General features: G+C 40.6%; 1 protein-coding gene across 1 annotated transcript in view; it reads left to right on the forward strand.

Annotated features, from left to right (window-relative positions):
* The window catches only part of CRYBG1 (crystallin beta-gamma domain containing 1), a 202,339-nt gene extending 177,422 nt beyond the window's left edge, over window positions 1-24,917 (forward strand). The window contains exons 12-22 of the mRNA XM_008007456.3: window positions 432-558; window positions 649-794; window positions 7,313-7,439; window positions 7,645-7,677; window positions 8,914-9,026; window positions 11,218-11,347; window positions 14,260-14,399; window positions 16,565-16,688; window positions 17,107-17,265; window positions 19,532-19,694; window positions 24,200-24,917. Coding sequence (XP_008005647.3) covers window positions 432-558; window positions 649-794; window positions 7,313-7,439; window positions 7,645-7,677; window positions 8,914-9,026; window positions 11,218-11,347; window positions 14,260-14,399; window positions 16,565-16,688; window positions 17,107-17,265; window positions 19,532-19,694; window positions 24,200-24,288 — 1,351 coding nt within the window. The 3' untranslated portion in view covers window positions 24,289-24,917. The remainder of the gene's footprint in view (window positions 1-431; window positions 559-648; window positions 795-7,312; window positions 7,440-7,644; window positions 7,678-8,913; window positions 9,027-11,217; window positions 11,348-14,259; window positions 14,400-16,564; window positions 16,689-17,106; window positions 17,266-19,531; window positions 19,695-24,199) is intronic.
* The last annotated feature ends 849 nt before the right edge of the window (window positions 24,918-25,766 follow it).

The following is a 25,766-nucleotide window of genomic DNA, read 5'->3' on the forward strand; positions in this document are numbered from 1 at the left end:
AATTTTTGTATTTTTGCATTTTATAGATCTTACACCTTTCCCATAGAAGTGCACACTAAAATTGCTCTTGTAAATCGCTAACTATTCATAATATTTTTGCTACTATTTGAAGTGAGTTTATCCAGTTTTGCTTGCTGAGGTTCTTTTGAGTCAGCCCTTATTAAACACACACACACACACACACACACACACACACCACTCACACACACACTCCCCTTCCCTTTTTTATACAACTCTGATATATGTCTCTTAGGTTATTTTCTTGGGGCCATTCTGTTATTCTCCTAAATTTTAAAGAATTCCAATGATAATAAAGCAGAAGTTCATGTCTAGCTTTCTAACTATTTGTATTTTTCAATGAAATTGATACGTACCTTGAAAAAATGTGAACACGTCTGAAAATGACTACTCCTCATGTTCTTTGTGTGCAGTTGGGTTGCGTATGAGAAGCCTGGATTTACAGGTCATCAGTATTTGCTAGAAGAAGGAGAATACAGGGACTGGAAAGCCTGGGGAGGTTACAATGGAGAGCTTCAGTCTTTACGACCTATATTAGGTGTAAGTAAAGAACAAGCTAATGGCTAATACTTGGTCTTCTTTGGATAATAAATGGCTAGTTTTTGAATTTTGAATTTTTTTTCTCAATAGGATTTTTCAAATGCTCACATGATAATGTACAGTGAAAAAAACTTTGGATCCAAAGGTTCCAGTATTGATGTATTGGGAATTGTTGCCAATTTAAAGGAGACTGGATATGGAGTGAAGACACAGTCTATTAATGTAGTGAGTGGAGTGTAAGTGAAATAATCCAATTGGAATTTTAAACATGGGTTTTACCTTGGTTTGTTTTAAACTGGTAAGAGTCTATGACAGAGTAGGCACTCAATACACAAATATCTCAACAGCTGAACATTAAATCAGTCATGTAATAGTTGCTGTCATGATATTTTCGTTAACTCTCTTTAAAAATCTTTCTCATACTGTCTCTTCATTTTACGTTTGGGGTAGGCTTTGGGTATCATGATAGAAATCTACAGATCTGCTTCCCTTGTCATTCTGCACGGAAATATCGTGCATTTTTTAAACGATGGAGATCAAGTAATAATAATAATAGTAATCTAACATAAACCTGAGACTGGGTCAAAGTCCCATTAGATTTTCCTGTGGTCCTACACCTGTTCCGGTGTATTTCTTCACTGTTAGTTTGACATAAAAATAATTGTTCTATGTACGTGGAGTTAGCAGTTGACTGTTTTATTAGTGGTAAAGCAAGTTTTTATTGAAAGATGTTCAGTCAAGATTATCTGGGATGAAGTGATTGCAAACCAAGCTAAATTGGCTCAAGGGATTAAAATGGAACTTACTGGCTTAAGTAACTAAAAATGTCCTGGAGAAGATTTTGCTTCAGGCATGGCTGGATGCAGGGGATCAAACACTGTTATCAGAACTTGGTCTCTGTGTCTTGACTGGACTTTTTTCTGTGTTAACTTGACTTTAGGTAGGCCCTTTGCATCTGGTGGCCTACGGCCACATCTGGCTTTTGTTCTCCTAACTCTTTTTTTTTTTTTTTTTTTTTTGAGGCAGAGTTTCACTCTGTCACCCAGGCTGGAGTGCAGTGGCAACATCTCAGCTCACTGCAACCTCTGCCTCCTGGGCTTAAGCAATTCTCCTGCTTCAGCCTCCCAAGTAGTTGGGACCACAGATGCATGCCACTAGGCCTGGCTAATTTTTGTATTTTTTTTTTAGAGACAGGGTTTTGCCATGTTGCCCAGGCTGGTCTCAAACTCCTGAGCTCAGGTGATCTACCCGCCTTGGCCTCCCAAAGTGCTGGGATTGCCATGCCTGGCCCCAGCTCATTTCTTGCAGTGGAAAGAACTTCTCTTTTCCTCACAAGTTCTATGTTTGACTTTGCTTTTCTAGGCTTGGGTCATGTGCACATGCCTGAACCAATCACTGTAGCCACAGAGATGGTCACGTCTGGGCTATGTGTCCATCTCCAGAGCTGAGATGTAGGGTCTATCCCATAGAAGCCACTTAGATATGATTATCAGAACTTCTCCAGGGACAGAAGTTCCTCAGGGACATCAGAAAGAGTGGGGAGATAGATGCCAGATGGGCAAAAACAGCAGATGGCTGTTACAGGGAGTTACATAATTATTCTTAAAATCCAGGCTAATGTCTATTCTAATTTGTTATAAGTGAGAGTATTCTTAAATAGTTATATGAAATAATGTGACATTGGTTATGTTGAAAGTGTTTGGTGTTAGGTTTTTGTTGTCATAGTGACATAAACTATTTGAATCCTCCTAGCCTCAACCCCGTTGTATCTCATGGGGCCTCCCACAATAGCCCTGGATATTTGAAATCTGTGTACAATGTACTAAAAGTTGATGAACATGGTTAATGTTTACTCTTAGTAAATAGAGTAAAAAAAAAATCTTGTTTACCAAGTTCTTGTCTAGGCCGTTGCATGTGGGGGCACTGTGGCAGAGTATCAGTGATCTGATTTCTGGGTATTCCATTCTTAGCAGGAAATGCCTACTCTTGGGTCCTGTTCTGGAGCCCTAACATTTTAGAATCAGTAGCCTGTTTATAAAAGCCAGAAGTCATCTGAAATACATGGTACAAGTTATCTGAAGTATTGCTGGGGCTCTGCAGTATTTTAGATTGCCTTTAAAGCTAATCATTTAGGAGGAAAACATAGTGACCAACTTAGTCTGGTGAAACAGTTGTACATTTTGATATTCACCAGTTGTGCTGGTTCTATTAGTCAGAGCCCAGTCATCCACCCTGGCAGAGGAAGCAAAAGGATGCTGGCTAGAATGAATTCCCTTAGGCATTTTGTAGATGATGCTGTTAACATAGGTAGAATTGTTGTGCCTTGAGCCAATCTCCTTTCCTTTTTACCCAGGCCTTGCTTACTTAAATCAGTTTCCTTTATAAAGTGCTGCTATTATATGTTTCTATTTTTAGTCATTTCTAATTGCATTTCCTGGCTTAAGCTTTTTTTTTTCATCTGTAGCAGTTAAGTTTTGGTAGAAGGGGGAAGTTGAAGGGAGGTACATACACATACATGGACACACACACACACACCCCCCCGCCACTTCCTTTGAAATTCTTTGCATATGGAAGGGCTTTTGTATTTACCAGAGTCAGCTGCTTCCTCATATTTTGTTCGATTTGTCATTTGACAAGTATTTATTGAGGTCTATTATGTGCAAAGCATTGTATTATGTCCTCAAAGAAGTTACAGTATTTATGTAAAACATAATTACTGCTACAAAAGAGGAACACATTAAATGCTCTGGGAATCCACAGCAGACAGAGATTAATTTCCAGTCTGGACACAGGGAAGGAAGACTTTGTGGAGGAGGTGGCATTGGAGTTAGGCCTGTGGGATGGGATAGGAAGGCTGAGATGAGCCAAGATGATGGAGGAGGACTACCTATTCACTTTTAACAGTTTCAAAGGAAAATTATTGTATTTTAATGGCTTTATTTTTATTGGCAATTAAGTATTTTAGCTTGTTCTTTATTTCTTAGTATGGCACACATTGTCAGAAAAAAACTCTTCTGAAGCTCTTGTTCCATGAAAGTATCTCCCAGGAGGGTCACCATCACATGGGTAATACATCCCGTGGGTCGTAAACTCATTAGCCCTGAAACAGAAAACAGCCTTCAGGAAGGATGCCCATGAAACCGGCAAGTGAGGTTTTTAGGAACTGCATTTGATTTCTTACTGGAAATGTTGAAAGAAACTCCCTGCTTATCAGTTTCTACTTCTATGCTATATTCTTGCCCAGAGAGTGGAACCTGGACTAGTTTTTTAAAACTTGGAGCAAAATGAAATATTTCTAGTATTCAGATAAAAATGAAAAGTGTTGTTGTTTTAAATTCTTTTTCCTTCGGCCTTTCACGGAAGGGCAGGTTTACCCTGCTGCCCTTATCTTCTGAGCAATTATTCCACCAGGCTGAGACCTGCTAGTACTTGTGTACATGCCTTTCCCCCATTTCCCTACCAGTCTTTAAACAGAGGAGTGTTGATTCATGTGTACAGAATACATCCGGACAAGGACAGTGAGGGATTTTCTTAAGAGCCCCAAGTGTAAGTTGTAAGTAGACTCTCGGATCACAGAGCAGAGAATCTCAGATCTGGGTTTTGCGGTTTCTCCCCTCCCCCAGTGCCCCCGTGTTCATGGGTGATTGATTCATCAGGTCTCTTGGAGGGAAAACAACACTACTGTCAGTTCAAGTAACATCTTAATACATTGTTTTCCGGCTTCAGCTTCAGTGAATTAGAGATAGGCTTAGCTGGGTGTTGGGTATTTACTTACAAGTAATTTAATTTCATAGGAAAATACAGTACCCATACTTGTTCGTAAAAAGAACAGAGTATTGGCTAAAGCTGCTTCCAGGGCTTGCTCAGTCTCTGCCTTCTCTCCTGGGCATTCAGCCTCCCTCCTCACTGTCTTTTTTCCCTCCAAACCTTGAAGTCAAACAGAAAGGGCTTTAACCCTCTGATCTCTCTGCTTGTTACCGACCCAGAGCCCTGCTGAGAACGCTTTTTTCGATGTGACTCTTCTTCTTTAATTGTTCGTTGTTGTTTTTTTAAATCCTAGCGTTTGTAAGGTAGATTTTCTTGATGTGCAGACATTCCTCCCACATAGCAGTGCTCCCTGCTCAGGCTTTGCTGTTGCTTCCCTTCATGCTGGGGGTAAAGCCTGAGGCCCTGTGGGCGGAGGCAGCACATGCGGGTACCCGTGTGCTGTACAGCATCACCTGGTCAGCCCAGGGACCTTGGCCCACTCCCCTACTGACACTTGAAAATACGAACTTTCACAAAAGTTAAGTGAATTCTTCAAAGTCATCTGAAAGTTAATGTCACGACCACAGGTGGAGCCAGGTCTCCTATCTCCCCACTTCTCAATGATCAGGAATAGGTTTTTAGGCCCGGAACTGTGCTCACGCCAGTAATCCTAGAACTTTAGGAGGATGAGGTAGGTGGATCACTTGAAGTCAGGAGTTTGAGACCAGCCTGGCCAATATGGTGAAATCCTGACTCTACTAAAAAAGTAAAAAATAATAATAATTTAAAAAGAATAGGTTTTAAAAATTGCTAGTGAGGTTCTGAAATCGGGGGGTGGTAGGGGACTGCACTTCCTGAAAGACTGAGTGATAGGTATAGCAGTTTCTCCATTTGGATGGCCGGGACTGAGTGCACAGATGTTGGCTATCATTAGCTCCTTCTCACTGGAGATCTTGGCAGTGTTCTTTTTTTCCTTGATGGCTGTTCATATTCTAGTAATGACTGTACTTGAGTTTTTGTTTAAATCAGCCCTTTGGATAGTAAATTCGTAATCTGCCCTAATTATAAAGTGTGTGGACTGTTTTAGACATGGTTTTCTGGAACAGTAAATGAAAGGGAACTTTCCAGGGCACATGGCAGGTTGGGTCACAAAGCGAGGAGAGCCTGGTGAGCCTCAGGATAGGTAGGTTCTGTCACATTCTGGCCAACAGTCGATTGTGTCACCCTGGACAAGTCATTTCCCATTCAAAACAAATACCAACAGATAATTCCATGTGATGCTTCTTACCCATCTGTGGGCTTTGTCTTTTTCATCTTTGTATGTCTAGTGCCAGTCTAGTTCCTGGCACCTGGTACATGAATTAACTTCCCTGTGTCTTAGGTTTTTCCCATCTGTAAAATGGGAACACCAATACCTCCCTAGAAGATTAAATATGATAACAGATGTGGAAACATTTTGCAAAGTTCTGATCACTCTACATAATACCTACATAGATATTATTCCTTTAAGCTTTGAGAGGATCCTGAGAGTGATGAATTAATTGAGGAGATACTTGATGTCTTTAATATAACAGTATTAAGTATCTCTTTAATATAACAGAACTGAAAAACCTTTTCCTTTCAAAGACTTTATCTTTGGATAGGAAATAGCATCATTAAATTGGTTTTGTTGATTTTCCTCTGGGTGTAGATCACTTAGAAATAAAAAACATTCCAAAAGAGATTTATTTTTAGTATTTCTGTGAGTTTGCTCAATTTTATTTAATTATTACATATTTATGTGATGTTGGAAACACTGTTGGAAACAATATTTTAGTTCTGTTCTGCATTTTTTAAAGCATTTCTTCTGTTAACTTCTTTTTCAGTGTGATTTGTTGTGTAATAGACACAGCTTCCTAAGATCTTTCTGCAAAAATATTTTAAGGTTGAGGATGAAAGGATTTATTGGTTGTTTATTAAAAGAACTGGTTCTTCTTTAAAGTCCTATTTGTTTTGTTTCCTCAGAATACAATTAGAAAAAAAGCACAGAGAAGTATTGCCTTCGTAGCTTTCTGAAGGAATAGTATTGGATAAGTGAGGACACCCAAAAGTTCATGTCAAGATACTCTTACGCTTACAATTTCTTTTGCATTAAATTTTTTTCATCTGTTATTTTAGATTCAGGGGGTGCATGTGCAGGTTTGTTACATGGGTATATTGCATGATTTGCCGAAGTTTGGGGTATGGTTGAACCTGTCACCCAGGTAGTGAGCATAGTATGCAATAGGTAGTTTTTCAAACCCCCCTCCCTCCCACCCCTTTTGTAGTCCCCAGTGCCTATTTTTTTTTCATCTTTATGTCCATGCATAACCAATGTTTAGCTCCCATTTATGGGCAAGAACATGCTCATAAGTATATGTTCTTGCTCATAAATATTTGGTATTTGGTTTTCTGTTTGCGTTAATTCGCTTAGGATAGTGGCCTCCAGCTGCATCCAGGCTGCTGCAAAGGACTTGATTTCATTCCTTTTCATGGCCGTATAGTATTCCATGGTTTATATGAACCACATTTTCTTTATCCAATCCACCATTGATCAATGAACACCTAGGTTGATTCCACATCTTGATATTGTGAATAGTGCGGCAGTAAACAAGACACGTGCAAGTATCTTTTTTGGTAGAATAATTCATTTTCCCCGGGTATATACTCAGTAATGGGATTGCTGGGTGGAATACTAGTTCTATCTTTAGTTCTTTGAGAAATCTTCAAACTGCTTTCCACAGCAGCTAAACTAATTTCCATTCCCACCAGCAGTGTATAAGCGTTTCCTTTTCTCTGCTGACTTACCATTTTGATTTGTCCTGTAGACAAACCCATCTGCTTCTAAAGGTTAATGGAGAATCAGAAAAATTAAAATTTCAATTAGCAAAACAAATGAAAGTTTCTGTATGATACATTGTTATTGCAATATGTGATCATTTTATATGTAAAATATGAACTCTAACAAGTTATTGTTTTTGTTTCTTAGATGGGTAGCCTATGAAAATCCTGACTTCACAGGAGAACAGTATATACTGGATAAAGGATTTTATTCCAGTTTTGAGGATTGGGGAGGCAAAAATTGTAAGATCTCTTCTGTTCAACCTATATGTTTGGTAAGGAGTTATATTTTTGCATGAGAACATTTAACTGAATTCTGGATTTCCTTAATGTGTGTTACTGGTTCATGTAATAATAATTGCGGTGGAAAATATTCTGAGTTTATTTTTAGCAGTAATTGTTAATAATCTAGAAGAAAAAAACTTTTTCAATGTGTTTGTTCTATTCATTTCCTTTTCTCCTTCCTTTAAAAATTTTTAGGATTCTTTCACTGGCCCAAGGAGACGAAATCAGGTAACTTTAAAAATATTCTTTTATATTAATATATGAGGGGCCTTCCACTGAAAAACTGAACTTACGTTTAAAATGTCAGACATTTGGGACCGGGTACGGTGGCTCACGCCTGTAATCCCAGCACTTTGGGAGGCCAAGGTGGGCAGATCACTTGAGTTCAGGAGTTCAAGAGCAGCCTGACCAACATGGGGAAACCCTGTCTCTAGTAAAAAGACAAAAACTAGTGGGCATGGTGGCTTCTGTCTATAAGCTCAGCGACTCATGAGGCTGAAGCAGGAGAATTGCTTGAACCCCAGGAGGCAGATGTTGGATTGAGCCGAGATCGCGCCACTGCACTCCAGCCTGGGTGACACAGAGAAACTGTCTCAAAAAAAAAAAAAAAAAAAGAAAATCAGACATTTGGGACATTTTGTTAGCTTTACCCATTTTTATGCCTGAAACCATAATTGTATTTAAAAAATAAGATTTAAGTTTACTTTAATGGTTAATTGACAGTACTGACCCATGTCTAAATACTTCTTATAAAATGCTCTTATCATATAAAGCTGAATTTTGTATCATTACATTGCCTGAGAGTGTACATTAATACATTGAGATTAATATTTCAAACAATAGCGTCTAGTTATTGTGATGGTAAAATGAATTTTCATATTTGCTGTGTCGGCTCTAGACATTTTATATGGTCTCGCTCAAGCTTTCTGAATGCTGATTCTCAACATCAACTGGAGTGTACGTTTGTTATTTAGGTCTTTTAATGGAAGTGTTCACAGAGCCATAATTATAGAGGAACAAACACCACTATAGCCTCCTTTATTGGCATTTACAGGATTCTGATAAGTCAGCAAGTATCTTCCATTGAAAAGGAAGGAAACTACACTGTGTCTTTCCAAAATACTGTTTGTTGTGACTGTTAGAACTGATGAACAATGACTTCTGGCCACAATAAAGCTTTAAAATGCCCCACAGCTTCACAACAGGGTGTTCTATAGAAAGTTACCTCTGTTGTTGCATTTTACTTTGATGTCTCTGAATTAAATAAATAGTCATGAATGGTGCAGCTAACATGTTTCTAATGGATCATGAATGTAGACATGGAAAATTAAAGGATTTATAAAATTCACACCGGTTTACTGTAACCAAAGTTAACAGGTCATGTTTGGGTCATCATTTCAAAGGCTAAATTAGTTAATGTGTTTATGAAAATAATTCTTTGTGTTTCTGTTTACTTTTTCAAAGATTCACTTGTTTTCAGAACCACAGTTTCAAGGTCACAGTCAAAGTTTTGAAGAAACAACAAGTCAAATTGATGATTCATTTTCTACCAAGTCTTGCAGAGTTTCGGGAGGCAGGTAAGTAAAACAATGGCCTGGCGGAGCTGAATCACTGCAGTAAAACAGAATTCACACATCAGCAAGTATTTAGTGATGCCTGCTAGGTGCTTGGCACTATGTGAAACCACCATCTTAGTCCAATGGCATGCTTTGCGACATCTGAGTACCAGATGCCAGAGGACACGGGCTTCTGGGCTGGTTGGAGAAGCTGAAGATCATCTCATGGTATAATGGAATTCAGAGCAGGTTCTTTACTCTGTATGCCTTTCCATCATCTAGAAAGGGAGAGTTGGGCTCTAGTTAATCCAAGGTACCTCCCAAGGTGGATTGTTTTTACAGGTAGGTAAGGACAGGATCCGCACTCTGCATTAACAGGAAGGTGGAAGGTGCATGCTGGAGTGGAGCCGGAGGACATGCGGATCAGGGAGCCACTAGTCCTGCTTGCTGGGAGGGCTTTGTACTGGGAGGAGAAGCAAAGCTGAGCACACTGAGTTTAGATGGCTTCCATGGGAAACACAAGACACAGGGCAAAGGCAATGGGCTCAAAGTGCCATGCTGAAACAATCCATGTACAAAAGCTTCATAGAGAGGGGAGAGCCCAAGGTCAGGGAAACTCAGTCAGGAAAGCCTTGGAGCAATCTGTGCAAGAGGTGTTGAGGATGTAAGTCTCTTAATAATAGTAGTAATAGTGCCTTTAATCATGTGGTTCTTTATGGTTGAAACAATGCTATCCTATCCTTTAGTATTGCACAGCAGAAAAGCACTGACTTTGCATTCAAATACATAGACGGAGGCCGGGCGCAGCAGCTCACGCCTATAATCCCAACACTTAGGGCCGAGGCAGGCAGATCACTTGAGGTCAGGAGATCGAGACCAGCCTGGCCATCATGGGGAAACCCCATCTCTACTAAAAATACAAAAATTAGGCGGCTGTGATGACACACCTGTAATCCCAGCTACTTGGGAGGCTGAGGCAGGAGAAATGCTTGAACCCAGGAGGCGGAGATTGCAGTAAGCTGAGATCACACCACTGCACTCTAGCTGGGCAACAGAGCAAGACTCTGTCTCAGAAAAAAAAAAAACCACACACACACATAGATGGACAGTAAAGCTTCCTAGTTTGTTGGACATAGTGCTACCACGTCCCTGCTCCTCTTTATCCCCTGCCTGTTTCATTTATTACCACCAGTCCTGTGCACGTTGAAAATTACCTGTCTCAGCTCACTAGAGTATTAACTTCAGGAGAGCAGGGACTTTGGTTCTCTGCTGTATCCCCAGCAATAGAAAAGTACCTGGCACACAATCCTCAAAAGGCATTTGTTGGGTTAAAAACAACAACAAGGCCGGGTGCGGTGGTTCACACTTGTAATCCCAGCACTTTGGGAGGCTGAGGCGGGCAGATCATGAGGTCAGGAGTTCGAGACCAGCCTAGCCAATATGGTGAAACCCTGTCTCTACTAAAACTACAAAAATTAGCTGGGTGTGGTGGCACACACCTGTAGTCCCAGCTACTCAGGAGGATGAGGCAGAAGAATCACTTGAACTGGGAGGCAGAGGTTGCAGTGAGCCGAGGTCATGCCACTGCACTCCAGCCTGGGTGACAGAGCGAGATTCCATCCCCCTAGCCTCCAAGAAAAAGAAAAGAAAAGGAAAAAACCCCACAAACGTCTAGGGAAGCATGGCAAATCACCATTTTATGAATAATGTTGATACCAGAGAGGCTAAGTGACTTAAGTCACTATAGTATTTTGACTCCTGGCCCAGTGCAGAGGTATTAGAAATGAGGATAGAGGAGTGTGCGAGAAATTTTGGAAGGAAGTCAATAGACCAAATCAATAGACCTTGGTGATTAACTAGTCACGAAGCTTGAAGAAGGATTATTCAAAGAGGACTTGAGGGCTTGAAGCTCCACTGGCTGGGCAAAAGGTGGCATCTATGAGAAGTGCAAGGAAGGCTGGAGGCTGGGGAAGTCAGAAAGAACATGGAGAAAGAAGTTTATTTCCCAAATGCAAAGTTAACTGTCTTATGAATATTAATTTGCCACAAGCAGAAATGCAATAAATATATCCAAATATTTTTGAAGAAAGAACTCTGTTTGCCACAAGCATTGTGTTTATTTTATAGCAGGCTGCCTCTAAAAATCAGACTTCTTGAATAGGAGTACTCAAGTTGCATACTCTGTGCATGTGTGTGGTTTTTCCCATTGTAGCTGGGTTGTATATGATGGAGAAAATTTCACTGGTAATCAATACGTGTTGGAGGAAGGCCATTATCCTTGTCTGTCTGCAATGGGATGCCCGCCTGGAGCAACTTTCAAGTCTCTTCGTTTTATAGATGTTGTAAGTATATCATTGTGAATAGTGTTGCAGAAATGTATGCCTCACATGGCTGATGATCAGAGTGAGGTAACCAGCAGGTAGAACCTGCTCTTAAAGTAAGTTAAGGGCTTGGAGGTGGAACTGTCCGTTTGCCTCTGTGTACATCTAGTTTATTGATTCTAACTGGTACACATTTTCCACCACCCTGTTGTACTCACTTAATCCTCATATGCATATCCCTATGGACCTGTGTGGGAGTCTCTTGGGACTAGGTATTAGGAGTAGAATTACTGGATTTCACATGTAAGAACAGGCAGTTTCATTCAGCACTGCCAGATCCCACCACTTGAGACTCCTACCAGCAGTCCATGTGGGTTCCTGCTTCCCACATTGTTGCCATTACTGAATATTCTGTCGTTCTAATTTTTGTCAACTTGATAGAATGAGCAGAAAGCATTATGTTGTGGTTGGGTTAATTTGTATTTCACTATTAGTGAGGCTGGTATCTCTCATTTATAATTTGTATTTTCTATTCAGCTAATTGTGTATTGTATCCTTTGCAATTTGGCTTCCTCTATCTTTGGTTGTTATTGTTGAAGAAATTTCTTATAGGTTTTTAGTCTATTATTCTGTATTTTAGAGATTTGCAATCAAATGACTTCTCCCAGTTTGTCACTATGTGCTAATCCAGATTATAGTGCCCTCTTTTGGACAGAAATCTTTCAGTTTGATGTAGCTGAAGCAATATTCGATAGAACAAAACTGCAAGATCATGTTCAAATATTAAAGTCTGGAAGTATCTGTAGTTTCTGAAATTTTTATTCGTTTTTGGTAACTGCTTTCTCATGAAAAGCTTTAAACACACGTAGTTGGTCCTTTTAGTTTGAAAGGTAGGAAGAACATATGTGAGCTGGTTTTCGTCTCATCCCTGCCTGCCTGTTTAAATAGCAAAAATGCTGCTGAGACATGAAAATAGTAGCAGTGAAACATGAAATGAGGTAGTAAGAGTCATTAGCTTACAAGTAATGAAATAAGACTTGGATTGTTATTCTGCCTAGAATTCTAAAAGCTACCTACAAGTATATATTTGAAAATGTCAATGCCTTCCCTCAACCAGAACTTGGCATATATGCTCACAACACTCTGAGGCTATAGATGACATCTTTTTATGTTTTAATTGTGAGGAAATGAATGTTTTACCCATATGAAGACTACGTATCTTTGTGACTTAATAGTTCAAAATTATTTAATTGCTTTTTAATACTAAAGTGTTTAGAACATTTTTGGGCATGCCATCTCAAAAGTGCAATCAAAGTGCAAAGTAGTAATGCTACTATAATTTTTGTCTTCTTTCCTCCGTGTATGTTTTATATAAACTAATTCCTAGACCATACAAACTACTTCTACACGCTAACATGCTCTGTTTACTGATAGACAAAATCTTTTTTACAAGTCAGGACACATCCACACAAATGAAGCAGTAAGGTACTACACCCTTTCCACACACTTTAAGCAGGATAGGGAAAAAATTGTAATCCCACATGCTTTTTTTTTTTGAAATGGAGTCTCACCCAGTTGCCCAGGCTGGAGTGCAGTGGCGTGATCTTGACTTACTGCAGCCTCCACCTCCTGGGGTCAAGTGATTCTCTAGTCTCTCACTCAGACTCCCAAGTAGCTGGGATTACAAGCATGCACCACCACGCTCGGCTAATTTTGTTGTTGTTGTTGTTTTGTTTTGTTTTTGTATTTTTAGTAGAGATGGGGTTTCGCCCTATTGGCCAGGCTAATCTCAAACTCCTGACCTCAAGTGATCCGCCCACCTCAGCTTCCCAAAGTGCCGGTATGACAGGCATAAGCCACCGTGCCTGGCCTCCCACATGCTTTTTAATGCATCATTTATGATCTTAGCAGTATTATCATTACAGATTAATGTAGAGTCAAAAGTGTCTATAATTTGAAAAAACAGGCATAAGCTGCCAACTTTTCATTTTGCTGAAAATCAGTGAATGTTTGTGCTGTTGTCTTCTTTAAAATGATTGACAGTTTGAACATAGAGCTTCCATCCTGTTGTTTTTTTTCTCTCCTCCTGACAATGATTCCTACAGGAAAGTTTGGGAGCATGAGTACACAGAGTCATTATCTTATTGATGAACTGAAAAAAAAAAAAAAGACATTTGAAAATACATACAAGAGGAAGGTCCCCTGATCAGGCAATACCACCGTACACTAAGCGACTAAACATCAGATGCCACAGCCCTCTGACCCTCAACATTTATGTCCATGACCTTCCAGCCCCTCCTTGTCCCAGTGAAAATGGCTAAGTCAAAAATAAATGCCGGCCGGGCACGGTGGCTCACGCCTGTAATCCCAGCACTTTGGGAGGCCGAGGCGTGCGGATCACAAGGTCAGGAGATCGAGACCACGGTGAAACCCCATCTCTACTAAAAATACAAAAAATTAGCCGGGCGCGGTAGTGGGCGCCTGTAGTCCCAGCTACTCGGGAGGCTGAGGCAGGAGAATGGCATGAACCTGGGAGGCGAAGCTTGCAGTGAGCAGAGATCGCGCCACCGCACTCCAGCCTGGGGGACACAGCGAGACTCCATCTCAAAAAAACAAAACAAACAAAAAAAATGCCATCAGAAGTGTTGATATTCCCAGCATATACCCATTTCTCTGTGCCTGGAATTTTTTTTCCTGGTTTACGAACTATTTATATTTACCTGCCTTCCTATGCAAGGCAAAAACTAACTGTCCCTCTGTGCTCCCTCTAGCTTGGAGCATACAAACATCCGGGCTCCCTGGGAAAAGGAGCTGATGGAAAGGCCAAATCTGGCAGATTTGTTGTGCTTTGTCCTTGTAACAAGATGATTTTCACATAAGTTTGAATTATTAACAAAGATGAATAACAGAACATTGTTTTTGTTCCTCAACAGGAATTTTCTGAACCAACCATTATTCTCTTTGAAAGAGAAGACTTCAAAGGAAAAAAGATTGAACTTAATGCAGAAACTGTTAATCTCCGATCCCTGGGATTCAACACGCAAATACGCTCTGTTCAGGTTATTGGTGGCATGTGAGTTACCTACTTGTTGACTCAATAAAATAGATCATTTTAAAAATCAAGTTTGGGCTGGGCACAGTGGCTCACGCCTGTACTCCCAACACTTTAGGAGGCCGAGGTAGAAGGATCATTTGAATCCAGGGGTTCAAGAAAAGCCTGGACAACAAACTGAGACCCCACCTCTACCAAAAATTTAAAAATTAGCCAGGGGTGGTGGCACATGCCTGTGTTCCCAGCTACACAGGAGGCTGAGGCCGAAGGATCACTTGAGCACAGTAGGTTGAGGCTGCAGTGAGCTGTGTTCACGCCACTGTACTCCAGTCTGACAGAGCAAGACCTCATCTTAAAAAAAAAAAAAAAAAAAAAAAAAATTTGATCAGATTTCTGCCTCTCTTATATTACATTTCTCTTACTTTCTGTAAGGGTTAATAATTATGCACCTTTCTAGAACACTTTTCCACTGGGAAAAGTCACGTGTAAAGCATCTTTTATTTCATTATCCAGATTTTTAGTTTATTTAAGGTAAGGACTTTGTCTTTAACACCTCTCATAGTCTAGCAAGTAAGAAAGAGCTGACTTTTCTTATCCCTTTAAAAAAAAGCAAGTCCTCTGATTTTGGAGCTCAGGGCTGAGATTTTCTTTAGCTGGCAATGACTGGCAGATGTTCTATAAATGATTAAAGGTCAACTTGGAAAGATTTTTTTCCCTCAACTTTGAATACTTTTGAAAAATATAAAAATGAACGAGTACTATCAATGTAATATATGTTTTTAAGGAAGTATTTTTCTTTTATTCACAAAAACAATAGGTATGGTCTACCTGTGTACAACAGATGTTGGGGTGGACTACATCTACTTAAAAAATAATCAGGCCGGGCTGGGCGCAGTGGCTCCTGCCTGTAATCCCAGCACTTTGGGAGGCTGAGGCGGGTGGATCACCTGAGGTCAGGAGTTCAGGACCAGCCTGGCCAACATGGTGAAACCCCGTCTCTACTAAAAAATACAAAAATTAGCCAGGTGTGGTGGTGGGTGCCTGTAACCCCAGCTACTGGGGAGGCTGAGGCAGGAGAATCACTTGAACCCGGGAGGTGGAGGTTGCAGTGAGCTGAGATCACACCACTGCACTCCAGCCTGGGCAACAAGAGTGAAACTCCATCTAAAAAAAAATTTTTTTTAAATCACAGAAGCTGGGCGCAGTGACTCACGTCTGTAACCCCAGCACTTTGGGAGGTCAAGGCGGGCAGATCACTGGAACCCAGCAGCTCCAGACAAGCCTGGGCAACATGTTGAAACCCTGACTTTACTAAAAACACAAAAATTAGCCGGGTGTGGTGGTGTGCGCCTGTAGTCCCAGCTACTCAGGAGGCTGAGGTGGGAGATCACTTGAGTCTGGGAAGTTGAGACTGCAGTGAGCTGTAATCGTGCCACTGCCCTTCAGCCTGCGCAACAGAGTGAGACCTACCTGAAAAAAAAAATTATAGAATATTAGGGTGGTAGAATTACAGGTGATTTTTTTGCAGCAGGTTTGAATATTTTGTTTTTATGATAAGATGACTAAAATGATAAAATTTTATCCAGGATTTAAGTTCCTGGATTAAAAGTAGAGTGCATTCTTCCTTGATGTAATATGCAAGAGAGGAGGGCACTGGGCTGCTTCCACGCCGGTCTGCACTTGAACCTCAGGTGTGCAGCAGTGGCATCTGAGCAGAAGGGAACTGAGTATCTTAGCAGTTTTTTAGATTTAACAAAGATTACTCTCATTGCAGACAAAACTTATTATTTAACCCTATTTAGCACCTACTAAGAGCTTTGGAAATATTAACTACTTAAACGACTTAAAGATCCATTATTACAACTGAAGCTATTTTATGAACAGTTCCCAGGAAGAACTGAGGAATCCACTAAAAGACAATATTTCATTGCTTTATGGAGGAAACAACTTACCTGTTTCTTTTCAAGAATGGAACTTTTTGGCATAAGTACTCACATAGCAAAATTTTGCTATTTGTCAAGAAATTACTTAAGTGTTCTAGAAAAGATCTTCATTTTTCCCCCAATGTATGTTAAAAGTATATAGTTCAGTCTAGAAATGGAAAGCATTCTAAAAATAAATGTAATTGGGGTCCACTGTCAAATGAAAATTGCCACTTACTGTGGTTATTTGCTTTTTGTTTTCAGATGGGTTACTTACGAATATGGCAATTACAGAGGGCGACAGTTCCTATTGTCACCCGCAGAAGTACCTAATTGGTATGAATTCAGTGGCTGTCGCCAAATAGGTTCTCTACGACCTTTTGTTCAGGTATTTTCTTCTTCTCCATGCTCTGTATAGACTCTTCTCTGAAATTTGTTTTTTGTAAATGCAATCCAACTTTTTATCCAGTTTTTAAATTCACAGTTTATAATTGGCCTCACCCCATAAACTCCTTCCCCGCCCCAATAATCTGGGCTCAGTTTCTGGTGCTAAGAGGTGTGGCTGCTTCAGAATGCCATAAAACTGAACATCAAAGGCAGTTATCCACAGGCAGGCACCCTTCCTCAGGCACTTTGACATTTTTGTCAAACTCTTCTCATTGAGAAAATCTAAAACCTCTGAGACTCTGGAGTATAGTAATTACCCTTAATCCATAAACACTTTGGATTCTTCCTGATATTAATGCTTGTTCAGTGCTTCCAGCAGCACATCTTGTATGACGACTGCTGGGGTTTTTGTCTTCTAGAAGCGAATTTATTTCAGACTTCGAAACAAAGCAACAGGGTTATTCATGTCAACCAATGGAAACTTAGAGGATCTGAAGCTTCTGAGGATACAGGTCATGGAGGATGTTGGGGCCGATGATCAGATTTGGATCTATCAAGAAGGATGCATCAAATGCAGGGTGAGCTTCAGGATTCCATGGGGGCCTGTGATGCCTTTGCTAGGAGGTGACCATCCTTTCCTAAGCTTTTGATCTTTTCTTCAAGTAGATGCAATTTCACAATTTCCTGGAGTACTTTCAGAAATGAACTTTTTTTCATGACAGTATATCCTAGCTCTGATAGAACCAGTCTAGGAACTTAAAATGAAAGGTAAATATAGCACTGATCCAAGATAGAATATTTACTTCTATGCTTGGTTTTTATATAGTAGTAGAAAAAGGAAGCGTTTCTCTTCCCTTTTTCCTTAACGTAACTGTTACAGAAACAAACTATAAGCTCCAGCCCTGTCAACAAAAATCACTCTTGGTTTGTTTCTGTTTTGGGGAAATCCAAAGAATAGGATGAAGGGTAAAGAGATCCCTCTGTGTACTACACAGCCCATTTCCTAAGTGTCATATGCTGCAAATTGGAAAATGGCCCGTCTCCCTCCTGCACCAGTCCTGCTATTAACAGACACTTAAAAGCTGACTGTAGTAAGATTTTTATGAAAGAAGCTCATATTTCTATGGTAGATAAAACTTTTTTATTCCTTGATTTTTATTAGCTTGACCGTTGGCTCCTGATTTTCTTTAAAAAACAAAACAAAACAAAACAAAGAAAACCACCTGGTGCCCCATGAGTCAGCAGAAGGAACACAGCCTTTCGAAAAGGAGTACAACTCGTTCATTGGGTCTGTTGTGCTGGAGGGGGAATTCTTTCCGTAAACAGAAGTACTGTTTGGACATGCATAGAAGAACTAGCAGGAGAAACAGAAGTAGTTGTAATATAGAAGCAAGAAAAGAAGCTTTCTGCCTTTGAATTGTCTTAAACAAGCCAAGAAAATGGTGCCTTTCAGCAGTTATTTCTAACAGACATTTCAGTGATGTTATTTAACAACTTTGAATTCAATAGGTCAATGAGAAAAAGTCTCCTAGATTATCAAGTGCTTTCATCTCAATATAGAATAATACACTTTATTTTATTTCAATTTTTTTAAGACAGAGTCTTGCCCTGTCGCCAGGCTGGAGTGCAGTGGCACGATCTCGGCTCACTTCAACCTCTACCTCCCGGGTTCATGCGATTCTCCTGCCTCAGCCTCTCGAGTAGCTGGGACTATAGGCACGTGCTGCCACGCCCAGCTAACTTTTTTGTATTTTTAGTAGAGATGGGGTTTCACCATGTTGGCCAGGATGGTCTCCATCTCCTGACCACGTGATCCGCCTGCCTTGGCCTCCCAAAGGGCTGGGATTACAGGCGTGAGCCACTGCACCTGGCCTAGAATAATACACTTTTAACAGACATTTTTATAGCAACATTGTTTTGTTTTTGTGTTTGAGACAGAGTCTAGCTCTGTTGCCCAGGCTGGAGTGTAGTGATGCGATCACAGCTCACTGTAGCTTCGACCTGGGTTCAAGGGATCCTCCCACCTCAGCCTCCTGAGTAGCTGGGGCCCACAAGTGCATGCCACTACACCTGGCTAATTTTTAAAACTTTTCTGTAGAGATAGGGCCTCACAAGTGATCCTCCCACGTTGGCCTCCCAAAGTGTTGGGATTACAGTTGTGAGCCACTGCACCTGGCCAGTAATATTTGTTAATGGCATGTGAATATGACTGTCATACATTATTTATATAATAAGGGTAGACTCACTTCAGGGAAGGGCTCATAAAATCTCTGCATTGAAACACCCTCTAGTGAGTCTGCATTTTTCTCTTTTCATAGCTGGAAAGCATGCCTGTCTAGAAAATTTTAGTTCTCATGAAGGAAAGACAGACGCTAATAAATGCAATTCTGAATTTTAAAATGATAAAATGCCCTTTAGCCACCCAGTGCTACAAAATTAGAGGTGCAGTCATATACTGGAAGGTCAGGCCAAGCAAAGGTAGAGATGTCAGAGGGCGACATAGCTACAGAACCTGCCTGGGATCATGGTCACTTATGGCAGGGAAAAATATGATGGGCAGTTTTAATGTTCTGAGGCTTTCCCTACTAGTAAGATAGTCTTGCAAAGGGCAGAAGTCTTATGACGCACAAAAATTGAGATTTTTCCATCACTCGTGTCATCTGAAATAAAGGGCATACATATTTATTGTCCGATTCTAGTTGGCTAAGAGCTGAACTGCCTCATGTGGGGTAAATGAAGCTAGGAACTAAGATAATTTTAAAGATCAAGGTAACCAGAGAACCATTGCTATGAGACTTACAGCTGGATACATATTTAAGCTATCTTGTCCTTTCCACCGAGCAGATAGCAGAAGACTGCTGCCTGACGATTGTGGGCAGCCTGGTAACATCCGGCTCCAAGCTAGGCCTGGCCCTGGACCAGAATGCTGACAGCCAGTTCTGGAGCTTGAAGTCCGACGGCAGGATTTATAGCAAGTTGAAGCCAAATTTAGTTCTAGATGTCAAAGGTAAGGATCACTTCCCTTATTTTTATTGTAATGTGTATGTCTTTTAGTTAAGGAAAAATCTATTCATAACTTTTGAAAATGACGATGAATGTATTATGAGTAGTAACAGTAGAGAGCGCCTACTATGTGCCAGCTGCTGTGTTAACCACTTTCAGTACAGTGTCTCCTGTCATCTTCATAGCCACCCTATGAGGTCTACATTATCCCCTCTCCCTCTTCTCCCCAATTTTACAGACAAAAAAAAGGGAAGTTCAAAGGGGTTGGCCAGTTTAGCCACAATCTCACAGCTGTAACTGCTGAACCAGAATCTGGCCATAGGCTGACTTCAAACCATTTATTTTATTATATTAGACTAAAAATCACAAGCTGAAAGGCCATGATTGCACTTAGTTCAGTAGAGTTGATGATTCTCATGTATACACGTGACCTTTCATTGAAAGGATCTAAGATCTCAAAGGAATTAACACAGCCTAGAGGATTTCAATGCAATATGTGTTCAGTGAAGCTAATAAGGAGTGAATTGATGGTGCTTGGGGGAAATAAATTTAGGGTGGTGGTCCTCAAACTTTATTTGCATCAGAATCACCTGGAGGGTGAGTTAAAATAGACTGTGGGGCCACATCCTCAGAGACTGAGTCTGTAGGTCTGGGGTGGGGCCTGAGAATTCCTTTTCTAACAAGTTCCCAGGTGTTGCCAATGCTGCTGGTCTGAGGCCCACACCCGGAGAATCCCCAACGGTCATTTTAAAACAACGTAAGAATGACCTAACCTCTGTGTGGGAACTCAGTGAACTAGTGCTGTTGCTATTGACAGGAGCAGACAGTGTTATACTCATGTCATCTGGGGTAATTCTGCTTTAAATTAATGGGCACTTTTTTATTCCCTATCAGGAAAGCACAATTGTTTTGTAAATTTAGCCAACTGGTGATAATGTAACCGTACTACATACTCCATTACTTTTTAAAATTTTTATGAGTATATTACATACTCTATTTTAAATCATCACTACAAAATGACTCAATTTTACTTTAATCAGGGATTTAGGCCAATGCTGTCATTAAAGTTTAAGATGTAGGGGTAAAGAGCCAGGCGCGGTGGCTCATGCCTGTAATCTCAACACTTTGGGAGGCCAAGGTGGGCGGATCACGAGGTCAGGAGATCGAGACCATCCTGGCTAACTTAATGAAACCCCGTCTCTACTAAAAAACACAAAAAAATTAGCCGGGCATGGTGGTGGGCTCCTGTAGTCCCAGCTACTCGGGAGTCTGAAGCAGGAGAATCGCATCAACCCGGGAGGCAGAGGTTGCACTGAGCTGAGATTGTGCCACTGCACTCCAGCCTGAGTGACAGAGCGAGACTTCGTCTAAAAAAAACAAGTTGTAGGGGTAAAGAAAGCACTGCAATCTGATTTTTAAAAAGCGACATTTATGGATAATGGAGAATGAACCTGGACATTTTCATCAGGGGCTTTGGTAGCTGTATGGGGAGCAAAAGTGGCTGTATCACTTCTGGATGATCACCAGATAGGTAGTTTGGCCAACCCACTTAAAACAATGGACTTAGAATCACACAGAATCTGAGAAGTTGGAAAGATGCTCAGAGGCAAACAATGCCTTTGCCTTCATTAAGGGGGCACTTAGGGAACACAAACTAAGCACTGCAACTACAGGCTGGATGGAGACCACAAAGATCATATGAAATGCAAGCAGTACCCTTGGATATAAGAAAATAAATGTAATATTCAGAAACTGAACAGTAACATATAGTACAGCTCCCTCACGTTACATCTGGTACAACAGATTTGTCAGTATGTAGACAAGTGAAATACTCATTTTATAGATGATCAACCTGAGGTTCAAACTAGTTAAGAATTACGCACATCTTTCTTTATTCTTATTTTGATAAACTTTATTGCACTAGAGTGCTTCGGTGTTTACAAGAGTTTCAAAATCTCCAGAGACACCAAAGAAATGTGACTGAATTGGAAAAAAATGGAGTTTTTGAGGCAATGTTAGAAAAAGTAGAGTTTTTAGTTCTCAAAGGAAATCTGACTAAACCTTCCTGTTTTTTACAAATGTGATCTGCTTCCTGTGTCCAGGGTGGACGACACTGTAATCCTTAGCTAGAGCTTTCTTCTCTTATTCTTTCAACGTGTATTCGTGGGGTACACACTATGTGGCAGGCTCAGTGCTAGACATGGAGGGCACCAGAGTGAAAAAAAAAAAAAAGCCACCTCCTTGGCTTCAGACAGCTTATGTTCTAGATGCACTAGGCACACAGGATGTCCCTGACTTGCTACATTAGCAGCGGACCAGAAGGAAGGACACCTGACTCCTTGTCTTGGCTCTGACATGAACAGTGGGACTCTACGTTTCTTAAGACTTCTTTTTAAAGCTCCAGAGCCCCTTCCTAAATGACACTATATAAATTACTCAAGAGCCTGTTGAGTAAGCATAATATCCTGTATATTTGTGAACTCTCAGTAGTACAGTAGCTACAACAGTCTTTTTTTTTTTTTTTTTGGAGATGGAGTCTCGCTCTGTCACCCAGGCTGGAGTGCAATGACACAATCTTGGCTCACTGCAAGCTCCATCTCCTGGGTTCAAGCAATTCTCCTGCCTTAGCCTCCTGAGTAGCTGGGATTACAGGTGCCTGCCACCACACCCTGCTAGCTACAACAGTGTTAATTCATTGTTAAACTGATTTTAATTTTCTCAGACTGGGAGAATGGTGCCATCTTGTGGACATGAGAAAGCAGCCACGCAGAGGAAAATATAAACACTTCCCTTCTTGTTGGTGCACTTAACTAGCAGACCGTGATTTCCATTAGCTACAACTACTGAGCCACTTGTTATCTATTAAAATTGCCCTAAGAGTTATTAGATCACGCATCTGTCTTCTAGCTCATCTCCTTATGTTTGGGAAATGAGTTCTTTTGGTAGACATTCATGTATTATTCCAGACCACATACCTTGTAACAACAGTGGAAGCTGATTCATGTTCACTTTAAAAAACATGAAGTCTGTACAATTTACATACTTTCCAAAGGCAAGAGAATGAATCAAATTATTTCTCAAGAACTTTCTAGTCTTCATGATTCTAGTTGAATTTATATGAAAGTATTTTAAGACACCTTTAAAATACAAAAGATACTCTTAAAATACAAGAAGTATTTTAACATACAAAACGTATTTTCACATACTATAATAATGAAGTATGAAAAGAAACATCGTGGCTTTCATACTTCCTGAAATTTCGGCGGAATATGCTGTGTCTGTCTGGGCAGAGTGTAGGGTTTGCTGGTAGTGGCAACGCTTTTTCCCTACTGCTACCAACTTACACAAAAAGGCCTAAAGCGCCTTACCCTTGTATTCTACAGTACATCTAGCCATACATCTAGCTGTGTAGAGGCTGTAGATTATCAATGATGATAAATCAGTTTCACAAGAGAAGAGACAATTTCCTTCCCCAACTATAATACCTAGATTTATTGTGTAAATTCTCAAACTTTTTCATATTTTGCTTCAAAGGCGAAAAGAATGTTTATTTTTTCTTGGTCCAAAGAGGAAGCATGCTTTCAATACCGGTCACGCCCTGCATCAAAATGCACAGATTTTTACTTTGATGGGGTCTTTGTTGATATATCCTTGGTGCTGAGGTTTATGCTAAAAAAAGGATAAGTCATCTGAAGGGATCGTTATTCTACACTGGAAAAAAAATCAGATAACCCTTTTGTTAATGATACTTCTCCAAAGAAAGAAGCCATGAGGCTGATTATAGCACTGAAGTATCTGAAACATCCAGTAAGCACCTTTGGAAAATCTTACAAACATTCTGGTAAAAGGGAGTTAGAGAGTTCATGATAATAGTTTTACAATGCAATGGTACTCAGCATCTTAAATGCTATGAAGTTTTATCCACCAACTGAGTCCCCAGTAGTGACAATGCTACCCTGTCCCTTTGTGTACTTCCGGGTGTCATTCAAACCTTCCCTTTGACTTAATACAGCCCGTTTTCATTGTTCATGCAAATGCTGTTCCTCAATAACCGTTTCTCCCACCTTTCCACTACTGCCAGGACTGCCTGCTCTTTCCTCACTGGTGTCTCGAATCCATCATCTCACCACCAAATATATGTTAGTCTCTTTACTCCTTTTCCCTTCTCTTGAGTTTTCCCAGTTCCCTTGAATTTCAGACATTGTACGAGTGACTGTGGACTAGCTCCTAAGAACTGGGTAGAAAAAGGAGCCCATGAGGTGGGATGTCCTGTGTGAAGCTGCTGGTGCCCCGATGATGGGATCTGGACAGATTCACCTATGGCAGGTTGACCTTGTCATCCCACAGGGGCTCAGGCTTCCCTCCCTGCCTTGCCTCCTTGAGGCATGCCATTCTACACCTTGTTTACTTGCTTACTTTTGCTGTACTGGTGTTGGGAAAATTGTGTCTACTATAGACCCTTCACCATGGGCACATTCATCTTTTATTATTTTCCTTCCTTTCTTTTAGGGGGCACACAGTATGATCAAAATCACATTATCCTCAACACTGTCAGCAAAGAGAAGTTTACACAAGTGTGGGAAGCCATGGTCCTATAAACCTGAACAAAGAAGGAAGAAGAATCTTCTGGAGGTCCTTCCAGTCACCTTATTTTTTAAAAAGGACAATGCTGATGGAAGATCCAACTGGAAAGTGGATCAACTCCTCTTTCATTGATTCTAAATTCAACCTTAAATCATGCTGCCATGACTCAGAGAACTTACTCATCGTTTCAAAAGACTATCATAGCTTTAAGCCAATAATTTGTCCTCCTTTCATTTCTTGCCTTTCATTTTTGGTAGCTGCTTAAACAGGTTGCCTAATTAGCAGCTTTTGGGTGATTTTTTAAAATGTTATACCAAGACTTCAAGACTGTGTACATTTTAAATTATTTCCAAAGATAGTGACAGGAGAGAACTGGAACAAATTTACCAACTTTGTAGGCCTACAAAGCCCTTACACTTTAAAGGGTAAGATAAAGGCTTAGGTTTGAAAGGTAGAGAACTGTTTAGCATCTGAGAAGAAATACTTAATTAGGCCTGTAATTTTGGTTCTTGGCCTTAAACACTTTCTGGAACCTTAAAATATGCTGCATAGCACACAGTAGGAAAGCCTTAGGTCTTCACACCTTTAAGGAACTCTAAACAAAATACTACTTTCCTTTAGTTCATATTAAAAACTAATGCAGTTTAAAAATTTCATGTCAAAGTATGGTAACAGTTGTTAGTAGGATTTGAATTATTATTTTTTGATTCAGGGTCTCACTCTGTCACCCAGGCTGGAGTACAGTGGTGCAATCGCGGCTCACTGCAGCCTCTACCTCCCTAGGCTCAGGTGATCCTCCCACCTCAGCCTCCCAAGTAGCTGGGACTATAGGCACACACCACCAAGCCCAGCCAATTTTTGTTTTTCTGTAGAGATGGGGTTTCACCATGTTGCCCAGGCTGATGTCGAACTTCTGGGCTCAAGCAATCTGCTCGCCTCTGCCTCCCAAAATGCTGGGATTACAGGCCTGAGCCACTGCGCCCAGACAGGATTTGAATTATTTTAACTCATCCATGGGCTGCCCTAGAATGTCACAAATGAGTGTGGTTTAATGCCTTTCTTATAGCTGCTACTGGAACACTATTATCATGACCTAATTTATGAGCCACCCTTACTCATCTACAAGTGCTGAAGCAATGTTATATACATTTTTGCTAAACTCAGATTTGTTAGCCTAATTTCTTGCCCTTCTATCCACCTGCATCTGCACACGGTCTGCATGGGGCTGCCTGCCCTGCAGTGTTCTATAGCCATGCTTCGGGGTACAGCTGTTGGTGGACAGCCTCAGGTCCTGGGGGCACTGTAGCCACTAAATGAGGTGTGAAAGGCTCAAGAGGACGACCAGCAATTATCCCCAGAAAGTGAAGGAAAAGAGACCTTCAGGGATGTTGCTGGTCAAGTCTTGGAACTCATGATTTGACGGGAGTCAAATCAATCTTCAAGCAGTCTTGGAACCCTCAACTGCAGTAAGCATTTCAAGAATGCAAACATA

This window comes from Chlorocebus sabaeus, chromosome 13 (genome assembly GCF_047675955.1).
Source record: "Chlorocebus sabaeus isolate Y175 chromosome 13, mChlSab1.0.hap1, whole genome shotgun sequence".
NCBI lineage: Eukaryota > Metazoa > Chordata > Mammalia > Primates > Cercopithecidae > Chlorocebus > Chlorocebus sabaeus.